At 37.0% G+C, this 14,305-nt stretch overlaps 1 protein-coding gene across 1 annotated transcript; it reads left to right on the top strand.

The window, feature by feature from the left end:
• Nucleotides 1-1,130: 1,130 nt before the first annotated feature.
• Nucleotides 1,131-2,888, top strand: htr1aa (5-hydroxytryptamine (serotonin) receptor 1A a). The gene has a single exon (XM_067393715.1). The coding sequence runs from the start codon at nt 1,217-1,219 to the stop codon at nt 2,423-2,425; it is 1,209 nt and encodes a 402-aa protein (XP_067249816.1). The 5' UTR covers nt 1,131-1,216; the 3' UTR covers nt 2,426-2,888.
• The last annotated feature ends 11,417 nt before the right edge of the window (nt 2,889-14,305 follow it).

Here is a 14,305-nt window from a genome sequence, read left to right as displayed (position 1 = left end):
CCTCCAAGGGTACAACGGTGATGACTCTTTAATTGTCCTCTGCAGGGCTTGAACATGCAACCTTTTGGTGACCAGCTCCCCCTTCCGCATCACTCACAACTTTAGCATGTTTCCAAAGAGACATTCAAGTTAAATGTCATTGCATATGGTAATGATGGGTTAGGCATTATTTGTCGAAACCATGCATCAAGCACTTTTATGTATTGATCATCCCAGTATGTTTCTGGCTTTGCTATAGTCAGAGTTGTAAATGCATTGATATATTCCAGCACTTTTGAGGGAAAATCAATGCTGCATATTGTTAAGAGTGATCTGAATCGTTGGGAAACGGGGTCTCGTTATACGCCGTCACTAATGTTCTTTCATCTTTTTGCCATGTTCTCAGCAGATGGCAGCAGATTTCCGTTCTGGGTAACACGGGGAACTGTCCACGGTACTGAAAGTGCTTTATCCTGATGCATCTCTACAACAAAACTCATAGAGTGTTTACTATTATAATAATTCTATTAACCATCAAAATGTTTATGATATTAGAAAACATCATAATTACTGGCATATTGTCAGTTTTGTAGTGAGCATATAATAATGAATATATTATTTGTATGCGTTTTCAATTCATTAGTTGTTCACAGAATTATGCTCTGATATTTTTCATCTTTCTTTCCAACCAATTAACTTATACAACTTTGTTTTCAGATTTCAAGCTGATATTCTTCATTAGTAATGGAATTCAAATTGGTTAGGAAAAGTGCAATTAATTTATCACTGCAAAAAATAAAATAAACAAATAAAAAGGTTTTAGAGGGCTGTTTTTTAGTGTAAAAAAAAAAAAAATCAGGTTTGCTTACAATGTGCCCTTGTCAGCAAAACAGACACTCAAGAAACACTTTTAACAGACACAAGCACGTTGTTGAATTTGTGTGCTCAACTTTCATAACAGCAACTGTTGAATATCTCAACATATAGCACTAGAACAGCTCGTGTCCAAAAGGACAACTTTAAAGCTTGCGCGACAGCTCTGCAAAGTGCGCGCGCCAACCTCTCAGCCATCTCTGACGCACTTAGCACGACTCGTATAAATGAATTCACTTCGTCACTGGGCGCCAATGATCGCAGCTCGAGCGTGCGGCACTTCCTGAGCCCGGAGCCCGCCATGCGTCTTCAGAGCAGCGAGGTGACCGGCGCGAGGGACTGTTTCTGAGTGACCGCTCTCACCATGGAGAGTTACAACAACACCACAGAAAGCCAAGACTGGAGCGGGAACGCGACGACAGTTAGCGAAGTTGCTCTGGTTTACCAAATAATCGGATCGCTTTTCCTGGCTGCGTTAATTCTGTTTGCCATATTGGGAAACGCGTGTGTCATCGCTGCCATCACCTTGGAGAGATCGCTTCAGAATGTGGCCAACTATCTCATCGGCTCCCTGGCCGTCACAGACCTCATGGTGTCAGTGCTGGTGCTACCCATGGCAGCCCTGTATCAGGTGTTGAACAAATGGACTTTGGGACAGGAGATGTGCGATATATTCATCTCCCTAGACGTGTTGTGCTGCACCTCTTCCATCCTGCACCTGTGCGCAATCGCTTTGGATAGGTACTGGGCCATCACTGATCCCATAGACTATGTGAATAAAAGGACCCCCAGAAGAGCGGCTATCTTGATCAGCCTCACTTGGCTAATAGGATTTTCCATTTCCATTCCGCCCATGTTGGGTTGGAGGAAACCAGAGGACCGGGCAGACCCCGACGCGTGCACAATCAGTCAAGACCACGGGTACACCATCTACTCAACTTTTGGAGCCTTCTATATCCCCCTCATCCTCATGCTGGTCCTCTACGGGCGGATATTCCGAGCGGCGAGGTTTCGCATAAGGAAAACAGTGAAGAAAACCGAGAAAGCCAAAATCGCGGACAGATGCCTCGCGGTGTCTCCAGCGCTGTTCCCGAGGAAGGCGAACGGCGAGGTGAGCAAAACTTGGAGGCGAAGCGTGGAGCCGCAGCCGGACTCGTGCGTAAACGGAGCGCTGAGACACGCGGAGGACGCGGAGTCGTTCGAGATCACAGAAGTTCAACCCGTCTCCAGAAACCACCTGTCCTTGCCCAACAACCCTCTGCCGTGCTTCGAGAACAGAAACGAGAAAAACACGGAAGCAAAGCGCAAAGTGGCTCTGGCCAGAGAGCGCAAAACCGTCAAGACTCTGGGAATCATTATGGGCACGTTCATTTTCTGCTGGCTGCCCTTCTTCATCGTGGCTCTTGTTTTGCCTTTCTGTCAAGACTGTTTTATGCCCGAGTGGCTGAGGGCAGTCATTAACTGGCTCGGATACTCCAACTCACTTTTGAATCCTGTCATATATGCGTACTTTAACAAAGACTTCCAGAATGCGTTCAAGAAGATCTTGAAATGCAAATGTATTAGACAGTGAAAGAAGCTATATAACGGATGCTAATATCCAGATATTGATTGTTAAAGAACTGCTCGAAAGGCATTAATGGACAGTACTACAGCACAAGAAGAGTTAGAGCTCTGTCCTTGTGTATGTGTTTATCTGTGAAGTTTATCTGCCTCCACCATAAAACAATGTGCATATACCACTGGATGGATTCAGATTAGATCAAGACTCTCAGACCAGCTGCGTTCGTGCATTAAACATTAAAGCCCTTAAACAACAACAAAAAAATATATATTTGAATGATGAAAGGCACCTTTCTCCGAGCAAGGAGCTGTTGGTGTGATTGTAAGAACATGGAGAAACCAATATCCAGCAGATTATTTATGTAGAAAAATGTCATGTGAAATCATTTCTCTCACATCTATTTGTTTTCAGCAGAGTTTTATCATATGACATGGACTGACTGGAAATACCTTAAAATAAAAACATAATTCTAGATCACAAAATGTCACTGTATTTGAATCATTGCAGTTGGGAAGGGGGTCTTTAATGAGGTTAGAGGGAAACACCCATTACCACATTCAGATGTACAATTTAAGAAAGTAATGAACTATATATATATATATATATATATATATATATATATATATATATATATATATATATATATATATATATATATATGCACGTATATTCATGAGCTAGTATAATGCAACTAAAGGAACTTAAAAGGGTTATTATGTCCTGTTTTTCCCCTTTTGGCACATAAAGAAGCTTCTCAAGTCAAATGTTTAATTTGCAAATGGACATCAAATTCAAATGTGTGCACATAGATAATAAAGCTATGTAAAGCGTGTGGTAAATGTCAGTGATGCAGTGAGTACACAATGATCCGTTTGCCTCAGGCACAGCTAGGCCTTTGTTCCTTTGCAGTCATTCCACACTGCATTAAAAAACTAACTCAGAACCTGTAAACCAGTTCAAGTGATTAAAAATTACAACCCTTTTGCGTGTTCTCAACAGGCTTAAAGAGCCTAATACCCTCAATTAAGTCCAAGGCAAACAATATGACTTCAGCTATCGATATATAGACCTCCTCTCGTAAATTGAATTGGCTTATGCCACCTCTCCAGAAGTTTAATTCTTTAAAGCTAGTCCCTATAGATTATAAACCTCCTCCACTTCCAGTGACATTTTCAATGTATCTTGTGAGTGGCCACATGCAGAGTATGATGGTAGAGGCATTGGTGCAGAAATGTTATTCAAATAACATCCTAAGGCTCTGCCCACACAGAACCTTGGTAAAATATAAATGTCAGAAGAGATAAATGGAAAATACTCAATGTAATGATTATGATTTGCCTTTCCCCCTACATTTGTAAACGTGCTACTGACACACTGCCATGTGACTAGGATGTTCGGAGGAGATGACAGCATTGATAACTTGACAATGGATATTGCGAATGAACACAAAGCACTCATAGTAATATACTCTGTTGGAGTGAAATTTTGCTGACTCACTCCTTTAGCACATAAACAGCCCTTGAATTAATTTTACCCATTTTCAGTTATGACAGTTTTTGAAATGTACCACCACTGCTGATGACAGTGGTCATGCCCCCGTGTCAAAGTTATAAATGACCAGCCACTAACTTTGCCTTGATTGGAAACTATAGGGGAAAGGCACAATATGTATTCCTCCCCCTTGTCCCCTGGAGTAAATTGAAATGGCCATGAGGAACATTCACAAGGTCATTCTAACCTTGATATGAGGGTAAATGACTATTGAAAAGAACATTTTGAACTCTCTCATCCTCTGAGGAAAGTCTCAGTCTAAAGACAGCAACTCTTTTAATGTGACTGTTAGTTACTCAGGTGACCTTTGCTTCGGAGCATTAAGAAGAGATTAAGCTGCATGTTTTTAATTTCTTTTTTTTCTCCTTTTTTTTTTTAAGTGCATATTGCCAAAGACATATGAATCATCACTACCTTGCACTTACACAGCATGCTCTGATCGATCTTTACCCTGCTGGATAGCATGTTAAAAGCATATAGGAAATTATTATTGCAAACTGCATCTGTATGATCATTTGTGATCAAACAAAGCTCATTGTTGGATCTGTGGGTTGTAGCACATGACCTAAATTAAAAAAATATATGAATCAGCCGCTCATTTGGATGATTCATTCTTTTACAGGTCAGGTTAAAGTTGTTCAAAGCTGTTTAAAATGTAAAACAATTTATTGAATTGCTTTATTTTACAATTGCTTTATTTTACAGTTTTACTTTAGTACATAATTGTTTTAATATGCAGTATACACTACCATATACAGTAGGCTATATATACTAGGCTATTATAATACAGTAATAGTCAGGCCTAACTGTAATATTGTGAAATGTTGTTACAATTTAAAATAACTGTCTTTTTCGTTTTAATATATTTTAAAATGTAATTTGTTCCTGTGATGGTAAAGCTGAATTTTCAGCATCATTACTCCAGCCTTGTCATATGATCCTTCTGAAATCATTCGAATATGCTGATTTGCTGCTCAAGATACATTTGTGACCTGTGCTGGCAAAGTGAGTCTGAATACAGGCAAAACAAGTAAACAAAAGAAGGGGGAAAAAAGGCAATTTTGGTCGAATTTCAGGTTTTCACAAAAAATGAGTTCATTACGCCCTCGTCTAGCAATCCCAATGCCCCAAATAGCAATTAAACATCTAAACATATCTTTATTTGTACGTTTTTCTGAGAGGAGTACCTTTTCTTTGATCATGAAAAATGCTGTTTTTCTCTGCTCACTTCTTGACTGCTGGCGCTTCCTCTCAGCACACGCTTGGTGTTGTTGTTGTTGTTGTAAAGCGCAGCATTCCAACTTTGTGAATATTCATAGTGAATTCTCGATGGCATGAGCAGGCCCGGATTAAGAACACATTGGGCCCTGGGGCTATAGCAACACCAAGGGCCCCCTTTCATATGATTGCCATGCCACAGTGTCTTGTACCACAAGATTTTTTTTTTTTTTTTATTGTCATTATTTTTATATTTTTACAAAGTTCATTTTATCAAATCATTTTATATAAGCACAAGCACACTAAATATTCCATGCTATTTAACATATTTTAAAATATATTTAACATATAAAATATTTAACATATTTTAAAATTGTATTGCATATATTGCTGACACAATAATTCTTTCCTCTTATTAACACAAAATAAACTATTTTGAAGAAGGTGGGTAACCAAACAGTTGATGGTCCCCAGTGATTTCCACATTATATATATTTTTTTCCTACTATGGAAATTAATGGGGACCAGCAACTGTTTGGTTACCCACATTCTTCAAAATATTTTATTTTGTGTTCAACAGAAGAAAGAAACTCATTCAGGTTTAAAACAGCTTGAAAGTGAGTATGTGATGACAGGATTTTAATTTTTGGGGTGAACTATCCCTTTAAGGACAACGGTCCGCATGCTAACTATTAGGACGCTGTCACTTTAAGACCTGCATGCGTCCCATTTTCTCAACTCACTTCAGACATAACCAACTGTGTTTATGTAAACCTTTTGTGTATTTGACAGTATTGTGGCGCAATCAGACGCGAAAGATGAAGTCCAGTAGTCAGGTGCTGTTTGACAGGCTTAAGTGTGTGTGCACGCTTCGGGTGTATGGGGTCAGAAAAAGCGCAGCGCACGAATGACATGTTTAACTGGCAGGGCTTTAAAGCACATGCAAATAAAGAACTTTTGTGATTGCGAATAAGTGCAGTGTCCCGTGAGTAACTCTACCGCTGTGTTAACGTGTGATGTGAATGTGTCGAGGTCGAGTTGTACGGATGGAGGCACCAGAACTGCAACTGATAGAATGTGCTTCAAAGGCAGATAGTGGAGACAAGTCACACGACATTGGTGTTCGTCAAAAAAACTGTAGGAATGTTAATTCTGGATTTTTACACGGGTGATGATGATGAGAGAAAAACACTGACATTCTGAATTCAAACGGCAATAAAATCAATCGACTCGTCCCTGCAAATGTTGAAAACACCTTACGTTTTCATGAGAAACAATTACCATCCATCCGAATAGGGCTTAACTCGTTATAAGAATAATAACTTGATGCAGCTGCTATCTCACCTTCTTCAACGTGTAAAGCATGATCGGCGACGGTGTCGGTGGGTGAAGATAATTGTAAGCTGCCGCTGCACGCGGAGTCTTCCACTGGTACGGATGTTTTATGTGAACCGAAGAAATTAGTTTTGGTATTTTTGCTATAAGATTAGCATCCCTTTTCTCGCTTTCAAGCTTATTTGTCCGTTTTTGCGCACCACTATCACTTTTTTTAATCATTTTTTGAACACCAGCGAGGCTGAAAAAGCAAAAAAGGCCAATTTTCTAGTCTACATGCCATAGCGTAACGCAAAGAGGCGTTTCCCGATGTCATGGCACGAATTGTAAAGTGATTTTGATTGGACGATGATTTATCAGTCAGGCACATTTTCCAATAATTTTTTCTTGTTATTTTATTAGACACAAATCAACCACCTATGACTTGTCAATCTCATTTCCTCCAGCCAATCACGGGCCCCCTCTACCCGCGGGCCCTGGGGCTTCAGCCCCACCTAGCCCTTATGTTAATCCGGCCCTGGGCATGAGTCTAAAAGAATGAAATGTGATTTTCAAACTCAAGCAAAACGATCTTACTCGCGCTGAGTCTGACTGATAGATCCGAAGCGCGCCGCGCGCGCACAAAGACAGCTCGTGATCCTGATATACACAAAGCCTACTGTATACAAAGAATTACAGTGTTTCAAAAAATGAAGAGTATTCATGCAAACATTATCTGTTCTGTCATAAGTGAACGTTTGGGGACAACATCTGATGTGTGTAACATTATATTATATCCGTGTGATACAGTAGGTCTTAATATATAGGCTGTCTTTCATGAATGTTAATCAAACAATTGTGGAATCATGGAAAAAAATTGAATATACATTTGTCCTATAGATATGGGTTTTGACTTAGTTTGTGCCAAATCTTCCAAGTATTGACTTCAAACAGGTGTAGCTCAGTCATTTTTTTCGGATTCCAACAAATCATATAAGCTATCATTTTGTAGGCATAAGAGAATGTGAAAATAACAATAACTCATTTTTTTTTGTTTGTTTGTTTTTTTGCTCATTGCGATTGCGCTTTTGCCAGCATGGGTCACATTTTTATTTATATTATTATTAATGTTGAAAACAGTTGCTGCTTCATAATTTTGTCGCAACCGTGATTCCAGCATTTATTTGAAACAGAAATCATTTGTAACTCTATGTCTTCACTGTTTCAGCTTTTGAATGCATCCTTTCTGAATTTAAGTAGCCTATTAATTTCTTAAAAATGAATATATATATATATATATATATATATATATATATATTTCTTAATAACCCAAAACATTTAAACAGTAGTATGATTTATTTGCAATTCAAAATAATATAAAAATACAAAATAACAATATAATAAAAAATATTATTTAAAAGCATGACTCGTTTAAACAAATGTAATGAATATACAATGCATTGATCTCTTCCAAAGGCACTTTCAATGTGTTTTATGTGTTAAATGTCATATGGTATTTCTGTGAGCTAAGCATCTATTACAGAGGTAAATTTACACAAAGGATAGTGACAGACTCCTTTTAAGGCTGTATAAGTGAAAAACCCTTACCTAAAGCTGAGTTTGCTGTGTTCACACTAATGCATGTTCAGTGCATCATTATCGCAGTCACAGTCTGGTTTTAGAGAGGGTCGAACCAAAGAGCTTTAAGGGATCAAAAGTCCCCTGTGACAACATTTATTTGAAAAGAGCAGGATGCCTGCCTGCCTGCCTTTTTTTTTTAATAGGCACACAACAATCTTGTAGTTATTGTATGGCAATAGTGTAGGCATGTTTGATTTAAGTCCTACAGCAGAAAAGGAGTACTGGAAAAAATGCACAAAAGCCAGTGACTGAGTAATGTGGTTTGACACAATCTGAAAGACGTTTTGCATTTGAATGCAAACTGGCTTTAGTCAAATGTAAATTTTCCTTATTGCGCTCTCTTTCTCTTTATCGTTGGTGCTTCAGCTGAAATGAACCAAGCAAGAAGACAATAAAAAGGGAAAAATTAGCAATAGCAAAAAATAGCAATTTTACGTCTTTGCATCTCAAGAGAGACTAGCCAAGGGGCACAATAATGTCATTTTGTGATTGGTCATGAGTCACCTCTTCAACAGTCATCACACAGAAACGTCACTGAATTCATGTTTCTGATTTCCTCTGACTCTGGGGCCGCAGAGTGCTTTGTTTACCGTTTACCATGATGCCGTAAACTCTTCATTATTGTCTTCAATTAAAGTTTGTTCCAGCATAGCTGAAATGTATTGTAGCTTTAACAATGTGTGAATACAGACTGTTTTTAATAAATGTGAGAGATTTGGTGTTGGGCGATGTGGACTGAGCAGCACAATTTCTATTGCTCTACTACCGGCTCCATTAAATGAGTAATTCCATTAGCTTTCTTTTACACACTGACCCATCCATTTAAGATTCAGAAGAAGGCCTCACTGCTAGTGGCCTGTAGCACATTCTAGCCAACTTTCCCTAAGTGCCAGTGGTTTGCTCAGAGTGCATCTGAACATTAAAAGATAGAGAATGAGGCACAGAGAAGGCATAACTGATGAATAATAACTGCATGGCCCTGGTCTACATACATTTGGTCACATTTAATCATAATACTTTGTAATTGCATTACATTTTACCAAAAGCAAAAGCAGCAATTAGTGATATCTGTAGGTACATTTCAAGATCTAACATTTAACAATGCATTTATTTATAAAATGTAAAAAAATAAATATAGCCTATATTAAATTTTTTAAAACAATTATAAAATGATTTATTAAAAACGTTTGATTAATCTATGAAATAACTGATAAGATAAAAAATTGATATATTTTTAAAATAAAAACAAGCAGTCAAATTGATTAATCGCGTCTAACATAATATATATTATTATATTATATTATATATTATATACTGTATATATGTGTGTGTGTATTATACACATACACACACATATATATTTACAAACTTTTATGTTAGATATGATTAATCGCAATGAATCATTTTGACAGCACTAATAAAACACTTAAAACCATTCATAATTTATACAATTTTCATTAAATATGTAAAACAATTAAAATATATATATATATATATATATATATATATATATATATATATATATATATATATATATATATATATATATTTAAAGTTGTTTAATATTTACAATAATTGACACATGCCTCAAGTATTTTTAGGCTTAAATTTATGAGTAATATTCTGTTTTATTACTTGAATAAAGTAATTTATAAAGTACAATTCTCAGAGTCTGATGAAACACAACACAGTTTTCATACTTTTTATGTGTTTTGGCCGCTTATTTACACAACAACAGTGTTTTGGGGGCCTGAAAATGCTAACTTTTCAAAACGTGTTTCAAAGTGACAATTTCTCCATATAAACTACAAAAATAACTACAAATTTGTGAAAATTGTGACATCATGTGCATGTGTAACGTATTCAGTCTATAGGTGTGTAATTTTTTTAGACAAAGTTACATCGCCAACTACTGGCCTGGCATGCATAATACAGCGTTTTTAATCATTTTTGCATGCAAATCCATGTGAACGGGATCATTTTGACAATGTTGTCATCTGTACGCAAAACTTTCAAAAACGCAAAGGAAAAACATTTCCGTTTTTAGTACATCCTTGTCTAATGAAACCAAATATCACAACTTCCTGTATCATGTTGACTTAGTTAGACAGCAGATTGTCTTTAATTACATGCTAATCTATTTAAATTGTCCACATGCAGGGTACAATGCTAAAATTTAATTCAGATGAGTATCACAAAGAGCTGTTCTCTGGCCATTGCCATCAGATCAACATTCAAAATGCAACATTGCACTTCTTTAGACCCCTTCTATGGCAACGGACCCCTCGTGGTGCTCAAAAATGTCTGTGGATTAAGCTCTGTCCTTTTCCCCCCATTCATAAGAAATAATACACAGCTATTTGGAAACTTGTTGCCAATGTCGAGAGCTGTGCTGGTCACCATGGAGATGCTCTAAAGCCGGACCTCCACAGTTCTAAGGGAGCAATTACCTGATGACATCAAAGCTCTTCAGAAGCACAATAGAAGCATGCAGGACAGACAGGCTTCAAACAAATTAGTCTGAAGATTCCCCTCATTTGCATTAAATTTCCACTCCACGTCCACGGAGCAGAGAGCAACAGCAGGATGCAATCAAATGTTAAGAGTAAACAATGTTTGATGTACTAGGAAGTACATTTATGCTTGTGGAGAATGAAGGAAATGCTTCATTATTGAAGCATTCCGGGAAGGCCGACGATGTAGTTCACTTATTAACACTGTCAAGTTTTTAACACAGGGAGCTGATTTGGCAATAGTTCCTTACAGTCATGCAAGAACTCTGGCTGAACTTAATACAATCGTCAGAAAACAGCTGAAATTAAACTCTTATGTCTGGTTTCACAGACAAGGCTTAAGGCTTAAGCCTTGTCCCAGACTGTTTGAGCTGTCTTAACAGAAAGCAACTTGCACTGACATACCTTAAAATATCGTTAGCCTCATAGCATAATTGCCTAAGTCATTTTTTGGCCAAATTATTTTGGGCAATTATGCTATGAGGCTAACGATATATCAGTGCCATTGTTTTGTCTCAAGATGCACACCAGTAATGTTTTTAAAGGCATGTTTACAAAAGCTACTTAAATGTCCTACTTTGAAGGCCTAGTCCTGGCTTAATAAGCCCATGTCTGTAAAACCAGGCCTTAGTCTATTCGAATTTTATCTGAAGCTCAATTGAGTACAACAATAATTTTTCACATGTCAAGCTAACCTATTTGGCAGTAAATAACCAGCACAAGCATGTTAAAAAAATCGACATGCAACAAGAAATGAAGAAAAATGTTGAGTAGGGTTCTTGCAAGAAGAGAACAGTGCATCTTATTTTATCAGCGATCACTCACTGAAACAGTCTTTACTTAACACAGCCCGTTCTCATGTGCAAACCTCATTTTTCATCACAACAGTAACCCCTAAAACGCCAAGAGAGAAAGGCTCATCTCACATGTGATGTTGTTTGTCACTTACACATGAGGAAACAAACCAGCTAAATAATTCAGTTGTCAAAAGGATAATATAATTGTCTAATTTTCAAATAAAATAATACAAAATACATTTTCATGGCTAGTAAATACACATTTTTGAAAAGTAATTTTAAGAAACATTTTCTGCTGCATGAAAATATGTTTCTTAAAGGGTTAGTTCACCCAAAAAATGAAATTTATGTAATTAATTTCTCACCCTCATGTCGTCCCAAACCCTGAAGACCTTTGTTCATCTTCAGAACACTAATTAAGATATTTTTGATGAAATCCAAGAGTTTTTGAACCACGCATAGACAGCAACGTCATTGCACCATTTGAGGTCCAGAAAGGTAGTAAAGACATCGTTAAAACAGTCGACGTGACTACAGTGGTTCAACCTTAATGTTATTAAGTGACAAGAATCCTTTTTGTGCGCAAAAACAAATAAAAAATAATGACTTTACATAACAATGTGTGACCCTGGACCACAAAACCAATTATAAGGGTCAATTTATACATCATCTGAAAGCTGAAAATAAGCTTTCCATTGATGTACGCTTTGTTAGGATAGGACAATATTTGGCTGAGATACAACTATTTGAAAATCTGGAATCTGAGGGTGCAAAAAAATCTAAATATTGAGAAAATTGCCTTCAAAGTTGTCCAAATGAAGTCCTTAGCAATGTATATCCACTCACAAAAATAAATATTTTACATATTTACGGTAGGAAATTTACAAAATATCTTAATGGAACATGATCTTTACTTAATATTCTAATAATTTTTGGCATAAAAGAAAAATTGATAATTTTGACCCATACAATGTATTGTTGGCTATTGCTACAAATATAACTGTGCAACTTATGACTGGTTTTGTGGTCCAGGGTCACATTCGAAATGCATGCTCAGTTCAAATTGTTAAATGAGGTCATTATTTGTGTTTTGTTTTTGCGCACAAAAAGTATTCTTGTCGCTTCATAACATTAAGGTTGAACCACTGTAGTCACATGGACTATTTTAATGTCTTTACTGCATTTCTGGACCTCAAAATGTGCAATGATGTTGCTGTCTATGTGTGCTTCAGAAACCCTCGGATTTCATCAAAAATATCTTAATTTGTGTTCCTAAGATGAACGAAGGTCTTACAGGGTTGGGACGACATGAGGGTGAGTAATTAATGACAGAAATTTCATTTTTGGGTGAACTAACCCTTAAGCAAGGATCATTGACACTGAAGACTGGAGTAATGATGCTGAAAATTCAGCTTTGCCATCACAGGAATAAATTACATTTTAAAATATATTCAAATAGAAACAGTTAATAATATTTCACAATATTACTGTTTTTACTGTATTTTTCAGTAAATAAATGTAGCCTTGGTGAGCAGAAGACAGAAAATCATATGTGTGGTAGTATCTTATTGGTTAAGGATCTGAGGTTCTAACACAGGATGCGAGTTCATTTCTAAACAGGGATCAGCCGGTAATTGTGTCACTGAGATCACAGTCTTGTTCAACACAATTGTGTCACCGGGCCACTTAACACCACTTTGCTCCAGTGGGACCTGTCCTTGCAATTAGTATACAAAAAGTCACTGGATCCAAAAGGTCTGCCTAATAACCTATGAACTACTTCAGAGTTCATCATTGTTTGTTATTACGCAGTGCTAATGTGTTGTCTCTCACCTTGAATAAGGTGAAAACCACATTCAGGGTAATTCTGTGTATAAGTTACATTTCCAGTGGGCAATGTTCTGTACAGTGGCTTTAATAACATGCTGTCCTCATTAAGATAGACCTGAAACGTGCAGAAGTCATTTATAAAGCATGAAAGTGTGAAAGATCTCATTGATCTCTTGGTCATCCTTATTGCTTTTAACTTTGCAAGCCTTACTTTAAAGGACCAATTCACCCAAAAATGAAAATTCTATCATTTACTCACCCTCGTGTCATTCCAAACCAAACTTTCTTCCCTCACATGAAGACTTCTCTTCTTCTGCCAACTATTGATACAAAAAAATCTAATAATTTTCATCAAATTAGCCACAATGTTTGCCATAACTTAATTACTGACACATCTAATGGCTTTCTCAAACTAAATGAGAGGTCTGTGGTCTTAAGGCCCTGATATTATTCAAGAGAAATTGATGATTGAACTGGTGTGACGTCATTTTGAACAAAATCAGGCCAAAATTAAGCTTGTTTGGAATTCATTTCAGGAGTTCAAAACAGCTTGCCAAAGCAAACTTCTCGGAAAAGTTGGTAAATACCTTAGAACTACCGATGATCCATGGTGAGTACGTAATAGGAAGGTGTGGCTCTGAGGCCTTCTTTGACATGGAATCATCCGGTTCATTTCTTCAGTCCGTTGAGGTTAGACATCAGCGAGTAAAAATGTAATAAAGTACTGTAAAAACACACTGGAAAGCTGCTTTATAGCAATTGAAGTTGTAATTCTAATTACTGTTTTTAGTGTTTAATACTGTAAAGTTGATTGCTTTAAAGTAAACTATTGTATAAAGTGCTGTAGCTATAAAAAACATGACTTGAATGTCAAATCGCATATCCACTTCGCTATGATCAGATGCTTTCTTAACTGCTGTTTTCTCACAGGTCACTTTTGTTGTTTATTTTGTTACTGAGGCCACACCCACACAAAGCCAGAGCTTTCCCTATCCAATATATCCCTATCCATATACAGCAATATG

The sequence above is a fragment of the Chanodichthys erythropterus genome, chromosome 9 (genome assembly GCF_024489055.1).
Source record: "Chanodichthys erythropterus isolate Z2021 chromosome 9, ASM2448905v1, whole genome shotgun sequence".
Taxonomy (NCBI): Eukaryota; Metazoa; Chordata; class Actinopteri; order Cypriniformes; family Xenocyprididae; genus Chanodichthys; species Chanodichthys erythropterus.
The sequence above is the reverse complement of the archived record's forward strand: the minus strand, read 5'-3'. Positions and strand labels throughout refer to the sequence as shown.

Excerpts from the sequence above, each read along its gene's own strand:
- htr1aa (XM_067393715.1), top strand. The coding sequence starts at position 1,217 with ATGGAGAGTTACAACAACACCACAGAAAGCCAAGACTGGAGCGGGAAC.